Source organism: Branchiostoma lanceolatum, chromosome 8, assembly GCF_035083965.1.
Source record: "Branchiostoma lanceolatum isolate klBraLanc5 chromosome 8, klBraLanc5.hap2, whole genome shotgun sequence".
NCBI classification, from domain to species: Eukaryota; Metazoa; Chordata; class Leptocardii; order Amphioxiformes; family Branchiostomatidae; genus Branchiostoma; species Branchiostoma lanceolatum.
Window position 1 is genome coordinate 8,432,738 of NC_089729.1, and position 12,934 is coordinate 8,445,671.

The 12,934-nt window shown below is 45.8% G+C and overlaps 1 protein-coding gene across 1 annotated transcript; it reads left to right on the forward strand.

Moving 5' to 3' along the window:
- Positions 1-7,310: 7,310 nt before the first annotated feature.
- Positions 7,311-10,132, forward strand: LOC136440946 (kelch-like protein 20). Its single transcript, XM_066437147.1, has one exon. The coding sequence runs from the start codon at positions 7,714-7,716 to the stop codon at positions 9,472-9,474; it is 1,761 nt and encodes a 586-aa protein (XP_066293244.1). The 5' UTR covers positions 7,311-7,713; the 3' UTR covers positions 9,475-10,132.
- The last annotated feature ends 2,802 nt before the right edge of the window (positions 10,133-12,934 follow it).

Sequence of the window (12,934 nt, forward strand, 5' to 3'; positions counted from 1 at the left end):
GTTAGAGGTATCGCTGAGTTGACTCCCTTGTTGCTACGAGGTTTTTCGTGTTCTGTAGGCTTTGTCCGTAGTGCTGAAATGTTTCCATCGCCCTCTCTACGTCCAATTCCAAGACTAATCTCGTACAAACCCGATGTCACAACCCACAGCATCTATCCAGTTGCTTGGGTAACTATTTTCTTGCGTATCTCAACACCTCGACGTCTAACCTGCATCAGTAAATCCACATGGTTGCTTTTCTATACTTTTGGGGTGATGTATAAGGCCTGTCCTTGGTGCTGAATCATTGACTGCCTTACCCCCCCTAACAACAATCCTTTCCATTCGTACTAGGGAACCGTGGAAAATTAGAACCATCAGCATATTTGACCTCATCTTCGTTCATTGTAGACGTGCTCCAACATTGCGGTTTCTTATGCGGTTTCGTATCATAGAGTTATCAGGATTGATAAAAACTGTCTCCCATCTTGACTATACCATGCATGGACCGAAGCGCCGCCACGTCTCAGTAGGGTGATCCGGCAAGCATCTGTGGCCAAATTTAGCACTGCGGGTTAAGAGGTCATGCCGTTCACTTGACGTGATCACGAAGGTTCACGCATTTCCATTTATAACTCTTAGAACAGCGATTGTGTTCTGATATGTTTTGGTTTGCCCGTCGAGGCGAGAGTAATATGTTCATAACAAACGTTCTATAAACTGTAATTCTTTATGAGCAAATGCGTAAAGTAATGCTTATATTGTTCAGCTTGAAAGCTTCTCTGTCTCAATATCATGTCACTTTATAGAACCTCTGGTTGCCTCAGTGCAGCACCTACTACCAACTCTAGATCCGACAGCCTTCTCTGCGTTTCGTAGAGGAAAATCGATGATCTTGTCTCACAAATGAAAAACGTGATGTTTGTAGTAGAGCTTGACATTTATCTCTTGTTCATCTTGTTCAAACAGCGGTAATTATAAAGTAATTACTGTAAATTCCAAAGGACCAACATTTCGTGTTGTGCGTTTCGGTCGACCTTTCCCGGAACTCGCCAGGTGGATTCGTACGGAAATGAATTTTATCTCTGTCTGGATGTGATGGTCCGTGACAGCGGCGAGGAGATACTTACCAGGATAACGTGAATGATAGGGATTGACGAGTGTCGGCTGTAGTGCACAAAAGCGCCCTGATGTTGGACCGGAGTGGATTCCAAAGACATTATCAGCGGACGGAAAAGACGCTCCGGGACTAGTAAAACTTTCATCTCCAAATGCCATCGCTTAAAGGCAAGGATTTGGGCGCCTCTTAATGGGGAAATTGTAACAAGGGAATATTTTACGGAGTTAATCACAATATAACGTAACATCAGAGTGACCGAAATATCGATGGTCTTTCCGAAATGTCTGAAGAAATCTCTCCAACACGAGACTGTCTGCTTATGTGATACATGTAGCTCAGTTGTGTGTTGATGGTCCATTGAATCCAAACATATGTCAACATGTAAAGGTTAAGCTACTCAACACTTTTTATGAATTAAACGAGTTTAAGTATTAACTAGACGTCATAGTTTGCATCAGAAGCAACTTTCCTTTTTCTGATGATGTCACACACGAAGTGCTATTTTTCTACAAATGGTGTGCTTGTTTGCTAGACTAAATCACAGCATTTTAGATCACTTTTTGTCCGAATCTGCATTGATAGAAAGATCTCGTGCGTGTCCGTGCAACTTTCTTGCTCCGACTTTGGCCAGCCATTGAACCTTTCACCTACAGACTGTTGGGTTTTAGTCAAAGACGGTGTGCCTTTGAGTGCCATACCTACGTCTGAAGTGGCTGACTTAAGACGCAACCAGCTCTTTCTTAAAGACTCTTGACCACAACTATCGACCGCGTTGAGAGGATCTACAGCGAGCGTGTCCAGGAATATTCAGGCGCTAACAGTGAAGGATCTTTTCGGTTTGAGAGGCGGTGGAAGCCGTATTGGCAGGGAGAGGGGCTGTGGATCAATGGAGTGCTCTGGTGCTCAAGGGCCCTGCTTCGTTACACATTCATTGATGTGGTCATTTCTTATGATGTGCCGACGAAAAGATCGTGGAGATCAATTCCCCCAGACCTCATGATCCACAGTGCTAGTGCTGTGTAGCACGGCGCGTTGGAGTCAGTCTGGATCTGTTCCCCTTTCTATATCTCGAATAGGTATGGAAATATCTGTTACGTGTGCGTCAGGAAAATTAGTACGTACCCATGAAGAATAAGGTCACTGCGCAGGCAAGTGAACGCACTCTATGTGAGCAGCAATACTCCCCCTTGCCTGTAAGCGCAGGAAATCTTTATCAGCATTACTCTGATCTATATCGTATAAGTCTGCCATTGGGTACAATAGCTGGACGCTTTAACTTGACTCAAGCGCGTTTTAAAGGATTGGCGTTGCTCGCTCGAAGGGCAGGCGATACCTGACATGAACACTTATCCAGCTGTGATCTGGTCTCCATTACGGTCCAGTTCGTGCTTACTTGGCAACCCCCAGGGAATTCCTTTCAAACACATTACCTACTTCCTCCAATGGTGGAACCCTTCATTCCCGACTGTACTGTTATAGACTGCATACTTCAATAGGATAGATCTGTCCTTTTTAACAAGCACGTGTGAGACTGCGACTTTAGCGAATTACCCTCATCACACCTGCAATACAGAAGATGAAAACTGAGCCACGACTCTTTGATTGACCCATATTGGACAGCTGTCAGTGAGGGAAAATAGAACATCTTCATTAACTACAGGTCGACTTCCCACACTCATTAACGTATCCCAGAGAGATCATTACTAATCTTCGTTCTAATCTGTCTCGTAGATGTAGATGTGATGTACATCTGTGATGTAGGTGGAAGACCATACAGCTGTAGTGCTGGTTACTTTTTGCATAGCCAAAGTAGTGCTTCTAACGTTCGTTCCGGGGATGTTGTAAGCATTGGAAATCTACCATCTCAAAGACAAAAAGCTGTAACTCTAAGACTTTCCTCGCAACTCATATCCAGTCACCACATCATTCCATTTCTCGATAGGTGAACACATATCATGGAGACATGTATGTCAGTGCGCAGTGCGTATGATTTCGAACAGGAAGTGGTTTGTGTGACTTTCCTTGATTACAAGACTTTCTTGATTCGACAAAACTAAATAACTCTTCTGAACAACTAATATTTGAAGAAAGAAAGACCCTTTGAATACAATACAAACAACAAGTCATGTTGTACCATGTTGCAGTTACTACAATCTTACAGTTATCACAGGATGACTGAACGAAAATGTTACAGTCGGAACTAGTACCGGCCACCCATGTCACACAAGCGGATGACATCTGACGGCAAATACCAGCACCACTTCGCCCCGCCCGTGCCCAGTAATGACAGTAATGAGATAGGAAAGTTGCAGTCAGTAAAACCTTTAAATCATGTAATCTATGTTGTCAAAGTGGTTGTAAAGAGGTCCTGGAGATTGGGGAGAATCCTTGTATTTATTCCACGTGTTGACTCGGATTTCACACGCCATCAGGACTGATTGGATTTCTGCAGGTAGGAGCGGCGTCGGTAATGGCTCTGCTGATACCCCCATTCCACCAGGGCGGCGACCTCACCGCGCTCTCTCTGCGACCAACAATTGACTAGCCTGAATAGCATCTTCCGTAGTGACTGCTGGCTCATAAAGATCGCTTGCTAAAACAGGTTAGAAAGGCCAGCGGTCACTACGGAGGATGTTACCCAGGCTAGAAATTGACTCAACTCAACGTAAGGAACTGATGATTTTTTTACGCTTTGCGTGTTTTATTGTGTCTCCAGTCATACTTTTATAATTTGCATGATATTCCAATCATGAAATCAAGGGTTACACAAACCCAGCTGAGGTCGCAGTGAGGTCGCAGTGAGGTTGCAGTGAGGTCGCAGTGAGAGCGCAGTGAGAGCGCCGTCTAGTGGAATGGGGGCCTGATGGACACAGGGCCAACATAACGAAACCGCCGTGGCAGCGAACATTTTCACTGATATCTTCTGCATCAACTGCCTGATGTGGTAATAATTGTGTTGGATAGTATGAGAGAACAATTTACGTTCAAATGCGTACATGTACCTGCTACTTTTATAAAGCCTCCTTTTCATCGGGCGGCGATCGCTGGGCGACCGTACCGTGACAAATTGGATTTGTGTCACCCTTGATTTTCTAAATGGAATGTGATGTGAGGTCTAAAATATTATTCAAAAGACAACAAAACACACAAAACGCAAAAATTAGTTTTCTTATCAATGAAATTCGTTCAGCGATCTGTCAAGTCTTTGGTCGCAGCCTCTAGAGGAAAGGGATGTGTAATTCCCGTTTTTACTGAAGAAGCAAAATACTGATTATCATATGATAATAAGAATAACGATGCAAGTCTCCATTGAAGTATGTCAATATCAATGATACATTTTTCTTGCGCTGCACAACAAGCAGAAAACAAGGAATCATTATGTTTATTGGCGCTTGTAACACCGCCATGCCACAGGATCTGTACACATAAATGTTTCAAACACTCTACATTCTACCAATCACTGCGGTAATGTCTGCTGTGCTGAAGTGGATTTCACATGGGTTTGACGACCGACCGACCATCAATACGGGCGTGAGAAAACTGATGGGTACACGGCACCACGCTGCCCCGTCCGTCAGAGGGATAAAGCCACAGACGCAGCGAGAATACCGCCATCTGTTTCAACGTCTTCAACTGGAAAGCTAGGCAGTACTTCATTTTAGTCGCTCATTCACAGCTGTGACGCCACAGAGGACCTCTGAGACAGTGATGGAGCGGTGAAGAAGCGATGGGACTGGGATAGACTGGGGGTTCAAAGAACTGAACGTGAAATGAGTTTCTAGAGTGCATTACGTGCATGACACTTTAAAAAAAAACTTGCTGCCTTTTTACAATGTCTCTAGCAATTGTTTGGGCAAATTGATGTGTTCATATCTTAGTCTTTCGTCAGGAAAACGCAATTTCATGGAGTCAAAGCGTCAAATTCCATTTCCGGGAAGTTTACAATGAGAGCGGCAGGACAATAGACAGTTATCCTCAAAACGCCATATGCAGAAAGGAGATTTTACAAAGCCTTCAATAGTTATGTTAAATCAATACGACTATTCTATAAATCATTATCTAATACTCTTATAAATAACGTTCATTCTACAATAAAGTCAAGTATTGGTACGCTTTAGAATGTATTGAAAATTACTACAATATCACCAAGAAAAAGTACGTCGGACCGGAGAGAACCATGGCAAAATTATTGCACTCAAACTCAAACTCACATCTAATGCTTCACATTCAACCTGTACTTAAGTGTTCCCCATGCCCGTTTTTCCCATGGCCATTTCCCACCGGCGGCAGGAGAACAATACAAGACGAATGGTTCAGGTTAACGGCCGTTTTTATGCCTCTGTCCATGGGATGGGGATTTCCGCCCACGGGGTCATTTCCTGACCAAGATTGATATCTTACAGCCCTAGCGTGTACCTCGGGCTCCTTTAAGGGTGGAACTGAAGAGGTTACTTAAGCAAACATAATTGCCAAGACCGGAAATCAGGTTATGATAACCTTTGTAGAAGTCGCTTCATCTTGCACAAGGGGAAGCGGAACGGAGCATGCCGTGACTGGCTAATCATTATGAAAATGGACAATTCCTAACAATACCGCGGGTAAGAATATCCGAGTCACTGGAATTCGATAAGTCCGTGCAATTCGCTTTTGACAGAGGGATTGCAACCTGGCAGCGGTAGCATAATTGTACAATGGATTAGTTGATGTAGTTATAGCTTCAGCTGTCTGCCGGCGTTACATGTTGGACTAGGATGATATTCATCATTACACCACTCATGCATTCATACGATCGATAGATCGCCTGCATATACGCACACACCGGACAATGATAAAAGAAGGAAAAGTTTGGTTCTATGAAATGACATGTATCTAATAGATGTTAATTCGGAATGGGAGTGGTTTCGAGTATGCGATGAGCCTAGCATCGCATGAATTTGGGATATCTTAAGATCGAAGTGTACTTGATGTCATCACACATTTATTTTTTAGCTCTTCTTTTTGTAGAATGATGCCCTCCCATGGTTGAATACGCCAGTTGACTTGATGTGCTATTTTGGGATTTCTGACATTTCTGTTTTCTACATGTGAGAGTGTACTCGTGAGGCAGGATGTGGGCAAACCACTTTTTAAAGAGATTTGCATTCACTTTAGAATATACACAATTTCCTCATTTTACTGCACAAGAAATGTAAACACGGACCGCAAGTAAGATTGGATCATGTCAAAAGATTAAACTGTTGTCAATGCTATATAACACCTAGTAAAAATTTGTAGATTACTGATGACAATAATCTACCAATTGCAAAAGGCAAACGCTGATTATCTCGTCCTCCCGAAAGAAGTGCTAAATTTCCTCCTACCCTCTTAACCTCCTTTCCACTAGAGGCTGCCACCGCTGAGCGACCAAAGATTGGACAGATCGCTCAACAAACGTTGCAGACAAAGAACGATTTTTTTTAAACGTAGTGTGTGCTTTGTTGCATTTTAAACTATACTTTTACATCTTGCATCATAGTCCAATTATGGAATCAAGGGTCACACAATTCTAGTTCACAGTCTCTCAGCGATCGCCGTCTAGTAGACTAGAGCCCTTAGGCGTGCGCATCTTTAATATACAAATACAAATGTGCCTGTTAATGAACGACAGAAGTTCCTACAGCGTCAACCGCAAACCCTATTCCCCGATAAGGCTGGGCCATCCTTCTTTATGACTCTGGGGTTTGAAGAAGCGGTTTTCCCGACGACAGCGTCCATTACGTCGTGTTGGCCGACTCGCCTGTTTTGTTTTACAGCCCGGGTTGAGGACCATTTCCTGTCCCGCGTAACGAGCGCTCGGAAATCCAAATCGAGTGCAAAGACATGAGATTACCACCAATCATTCTATCAGTCAATCTCGGGAGCCGATATAGCACTTTGTTCGCTGTCACCCACATGCCGTGACGCAGATATCTCATCTATTGTTGATACGCTATAATTAGGAATCGCGCCGCCGGCTTTCTCTAACCAGATAGGAAACGTATGCTACGCATAATCCTCCCGTCATAACATATGCATCATAACAACATTTATCTGGGGACCTACCTTATCTTTGATTTATGTTGGAGTGGGAAAATTGTAGTAAAGGGTACGGTCGATATAAAGTATACCGTGGACGTTATATTGAAGCATTTGGAACAGATTCGTCAGTTCTAAATCCAGGCAATCCGCGCGACACGGGCATTTGATCAGAACAGAAGTATTGAAATCCCGTCCGGGAAGACGTATTCCCACGTTAAAAGCATGGCTGCCCATTTGTTGCCGGCCAGTGTGCGAAACGCGGAGCTCTCTGCTCATTAAGGGTACATTTGGGAGCATTAGGTTCGATTACTGAGTCCGATCGACCCGCGCGCAGGACGTGAGTTTGACGGAGTCCTACGTGATTGCAATCGACAGCATCCATTTGTCTATCTGTGCAGGGACAGCGAACCCTATTTGCTATAAGACTGATAGTGTCCCATTGGGGACTTCATTTGACAGCTCTTTCCCATTCCGAGCGGGGAAGCTGTGCGTGGCGCTCGGATCAACAATTAAAGGGCACTTAGGCGGGTAGCAGGAAGGGACACGACAGAGCCACCATGTCCGACAGCAGTCCCGGCAGCAGTGTGTCCCTGCCCTCGGCCGGAGAGGCGTGTCAGCCCGACCACTGCACGGAGATCCTCGGCAGACTGCAGTGGCAGCGCCGCGAGGGGAGGTTTACTGACATGGTGGTGAGCGTCGGCGGGTGGGACTTCCACGCGCACCGGAACGTCCTGGCCGCCTGCAGCCCGTACTTCGACGCCCTGTACGACTCCAACATGACCGAGAGTCAAACCAACCACATCGCCCTCACGTGCGCCACTCCCGCCGCCATGGAACAGATCCTGGACTTCATCTACACCGGACGGGCCGATATCAACGAGGGGAACGTGGAGGACATCCTGCGGGGCTCCGACCACCTCATGCTGGAGAGACTCCGAGCACGCTGCGCTGACTTCCTCGGCAACCACATCACGGCGGGCAACTGTCTCGGCGTCAGATCCCTCGCCAGCGTGTACAACATTAAAGACTTACTGGACACGTCCAAGCGCTTCATCCAAAACAACTTTAATGACATGGTGCAGGGAGAGGAAGTGCTTCAGCTCCCTTTTGGACAGCTCCGAGATCTGATAGCAGACGATAGACTGAGAGTTCTCCGCGAGGAGACAGTTTTCGAACTTATCGTACGCTGGACCAGACACGATATACAACACCGGAGGCATCTGTTCCCCAGACTCATGTCTCAGATTCGCCTGGCGGAGATAGACAAAGAATATCTCCTGGACTGCGTCGAAACGGAAGAACTGGTCGGACAAAGCCCCAAATGCAGGAGCTACCTCATGGAGGTTTTCGAAAATAGCAACTACCCGGATTCTCTGACGGTATCTCCACGGCTGATACCGAGGCAAGGCAGGCTCATCACGGCAGTGGTAGTACTGGGAGGGAAGTCTAAGAAGGGAAGGATCAGCAGCACGTTAGCGTACGTTCTTGAAGAGCAGCGCTGGGCAAGCCTGGCACCCCTCCCCTGCAAGGTCTGCTCGCACTCCGTGACCGTTCTAGACGGGTGTCTGTACGTGGCTGGAGGGAAGTTGAGTCGCACCACCACCAGTAACCGCGCGGTGTACATGTTCGACCCATTCAGTAACACGTGGCAGGGGATGCCGGACATGCAGACCCCCCGGGCGTACCCTGCACTGGCCGCCTGCGACGGCCGGCTCTTCGCGATGGGAGGCGAGAACGGGGGAGTCATCCACAACTCTGTGGAGTGCCTCGACCTCAGCAACCCCTCCAAGAAGTGGACATTCGTGGCGCCCATGCGGACCGGTCGATGCCTCTTCGAGACCGCCACCGTCGACGACCGCTTCATCTATGCAATCAGCGGACTGAAAGAGGGCAACATAGTGAGCAGTTCGGTAGAGATGTACGACACGGTGTGCGACCGCTGGCGAAACGTTCCCCCGGGGATTTCGCGCTTCCACTACGTTCCCGTCGCCAGGGTGATCAAGGACAACATCTACCTGTTCGTGGAGGGCTCGGACGTGGTCCGCTACAGTCCGCGGGAGGACACATGGGAGGCGACCAACGAACGCGTCCCTGTCATGCACTTCAGCGGACAGCGCGTGCTGTACGCCTGCTGTGTGGTGGGCGAGGAGACCTTCGTCTGCGGAGGGAGGGATCTGCACAACCAGACCAAGGTGTTCTCCACCGCCTGCACGTACCGACGGGGAGACCGCCGGTGGAGGCCCGTCTCCGCGCCCCCCATCACCACAGTGGCCTCCGCGGCCTGCGTGCTGAGGGTACCGTACGAGTACCTGCAGTAAGCCACACGAACCTTATTGCAATCCGTCAGTAATATGTAAAGATTTTCTTTTCTAGATAGATGTCAAGTCAGATCATGCCCTCGATCATGATATGGTCATTGCCCGTAACCCAGAATTCCGGAAACTGAACTTATTGCTATTAAGATACTATAAACTCAAATGTAATAACAGAAATGAAATTTGTCAACTGAAGAGTTTTCCTATACTTCCTATAGACCATGTGTGTATAGAATACCTGTACATGAATACCTATGAAAATCTCGAGCTCTGCCTGGACAAAAAGTCTTTATCACAATTTGACGACACACATAACAGTACATTCAAGTTAAGGCAAAACTTACACATCGGATTTCCACATTGATATGAAAATTGAGTCCTTTTAAAACTTCGGGTCATTTTGTTGGTGAAATCGTAAGTCAGATTTCTCTCTGTTGTTCCTATAACCAAGGGCTCTGTAACTTCACACCACTGAACTGTGTCAACATACAGCTTTATGCATGCCCTACACAATGGAGCATCAAGTGTCGTCATGATCAAAATAGGAATTACCACTTAACTGACATTGGAATGATATTGTAAACAAGTAATGACTTTAACTACCCACTGCGCTCGGGTGGAAGCACTATCTGATTAACGATGGTTCCTATTTCCTAATGAGCTATTCCTACGTCAACCAATCAATTATACTGTCTTCCTCGATCTAGTCTTCTGTTTTTAATGATTACAAAACCCTAATAGGTTGTCTTTCCACAGTTCCTGGTGACACGAAACAGGCGCAAACATAGCTCAATATTTGTCGCAACGTCTCGCCTTGCCCTTTAAAATCGTGTCTACATCGCGGTCCTGACGCTTGAACAATCGCACGCCCCGTCGTGATGTATATAGTCATTTCGTCATGGTAATATCGTGCGCAATTCGAAGTAACCGTTATAAAAGAACCCCAGACACAGCTAATATAGATGTAGACGCCGACAAAGAGAGTTTTACTCAATTTTCCCCGAGAAACAAATTATGATGACGGTAGATGGCAAGTGAAATAATCTAGATTCACTTTGTAATAAAGGCCGGGAACTTTATGAAAGTGCAGTAAGAGATTTTCTGATGTTGCAAGAAATATGGCCAATTTTCTGGTGAGAACATTACCATTCCTCTTGTACTGCCCTTAGAGGTTTGACTCGATTGAAGGCCTCTCCTGCCGCCAAGCTTCAAAGCGAACGCGGCGCCCTTTATCCCGAGAAAATTTAATAAGCGCCTGGAACGTTTGGTCACGTTTTGACCTACATGTAAGAGAGCCTGGTGTAGCTGATATTTGAGTAAGATCTACTCCCCTCACGGAAGGTGTGAGTCAGAATAATCAGAACATGTATCAGTTACATAAAGTCTTCTTCAGTACCAAAACAACCTTCGTTTCAAGAAATGTATGGCTGTCTGAATGTCATACTTTTCCATATCAAATGTTTATCTTTTTATTGGTAACTTGTGACAAAACCTATTCCAATAACAGTGAAAGACATTTTCGAAGGTCAAGTGTGTTGTACAAGAAGTCGATGAAGTTGGAATGGAAAGCAATTGTGTATTTTGTTGTGTATTTTGTAGTCGTATGGACATTACAAGTACCCTGGGCAGCCATGGTGATATTTCAATCAGAACGACATCTCTGTGCTCTTGTTCAATAACGTAAATGGTCAGATTCACATTTCTACATCCTCAGATCTCCGATTCTGCGGGTAATCCTCAACCTGATTGGTGTAGAACTCCGCTTCTGCGATTGAGTCCCGATCTGATTGGGGCAGCTGGAGTATAACGTTCCGTTTTCAGGACAGGACGTCGATAACGACACAGTGTAGATCTACTTTGCATCCAATTAGGCCATACTGATTTGATCATATAACAAGAAGCATAAGAAGCGATACCGTTGGAACATGTCCACAATAAACAGAGACGAGGTAACATGTGCTGATGCTTATGATTTCTTACGGTTCCCTATTACGAATGGAAAGGATTGTTGTTAGGGGTGTAGAGGAGTCAATGATTCAGCACCAGGGACAGGCCTTACACATCACCCCAAAAAACCCATGGAACGTATGGTGACGTGTAGCCATGTGGATTGTGGCATCGAGTGTGTACGAGGTTGGAACTGACTGTGGCATTCTACGACATTAGTATTCGTTCTCCGATTTTTTTCTTCAATTTACCGCACATATTTGCTTATTCTGCAGCTTCTTTGTACGATGTATGATCGCAAACTTTTTTTGTTTTGGAAGCGGACGAAAATTGATGCGCACGCGGATTTCCTACATATAATCAAGTCAGTGTGGCCATTTATAGAACCTAGACTTTTTTTTATTAAGGCAGTATAAACGAGCATCCAATAAGGAAACCCGTTAACAAGACGGTTAATACCCTCAGCAACACGAGATGGGAATCTTACTTCGGCAGCCGGGTCAGATGGACATGATTGGAACTCAAGTCTTCCCTTGTGAAATGTCAATGGGTCGTCTTATTAGTAACGGGTTTCCTGTGCTTAGGTCTCATCAACCTGCGTTAACGGACTCAAGTGTTGATGTAGAGTAAAGCCTCATGGAACTGATAGCTAACCGGGCAATGTTGGTGACTATAAACAGGAAAACGTGTTGAGTTTGGCGGAAACTATGGGACATGATATCGTTTGCCTTATGAATAAAACATCACTTTCTTAGTTGGCACGGCATCAGCTGTCTGTTTACTATGCGTGTAACAACCCTTATCAAAACTCACTTTATCGCAAGCACCATTAGCTGACACAGGGAAACAGAGATCTGCCCTAGTGCGATGAGGGGATATTAGAATAACGACCGTTTTAACACGCTAACCTGCAACACCGCGTGTTCCATATATAACATCGACGCATAAGATACGTACACCTTATCGAAGTTCGTATCAGATCTCTCACTGTTAAGACACAGTTAGACTAGGAAAATCAATAGTAGCTGCTGGGTATAAAGTTTCCCGAGCATTTTACACGGCGCGTATGCCGAGTAGCACAATGCCCCTCCTATCGATGGAATAGTCGTGATATCGACCGACTGTAACGTTACGAACGTGTGCTGTTCAGGTCTGAGTGGAGGGGGAAAGGTCGCGGTGATTGCTATCACAGCAGATCTTTGGTAACGACCGGGAGGTCAGCAGAGTGCGCCTCGCCACTAGTGGCTTCATTGACATCGATACTGGCCTTAAATCCATAGCCTACTTCGCAGACCTTCTAAGTGAGATCGGCGTTTGTGTTTTTTTTTGGGAGCGTAACTTGCGATTGGACGCTACCGTAGTCCCCGACCCTCAGGCATGAGGATGGGACTAGGTAAGGTTAGGTAAGAATTTTCGATTAGGCGCGTGAAAACGATCTCCCCGGCCGGCACAAGAGACCCCCCACCCCACACACAAAAAAAACGCCGCCGCACCTATAAGGTTTTGCAAGAAGGCT

Excerpts from the sequence above, each read along its gene's own strand:
- LOC136440946 (XM_066437147.1), top strand. The coding sequence starts at position 7,714 with ATGTCCGACAGCAGTCCCGGCAGCAGTGTGTCCCTGCCCTCGGCCGGA.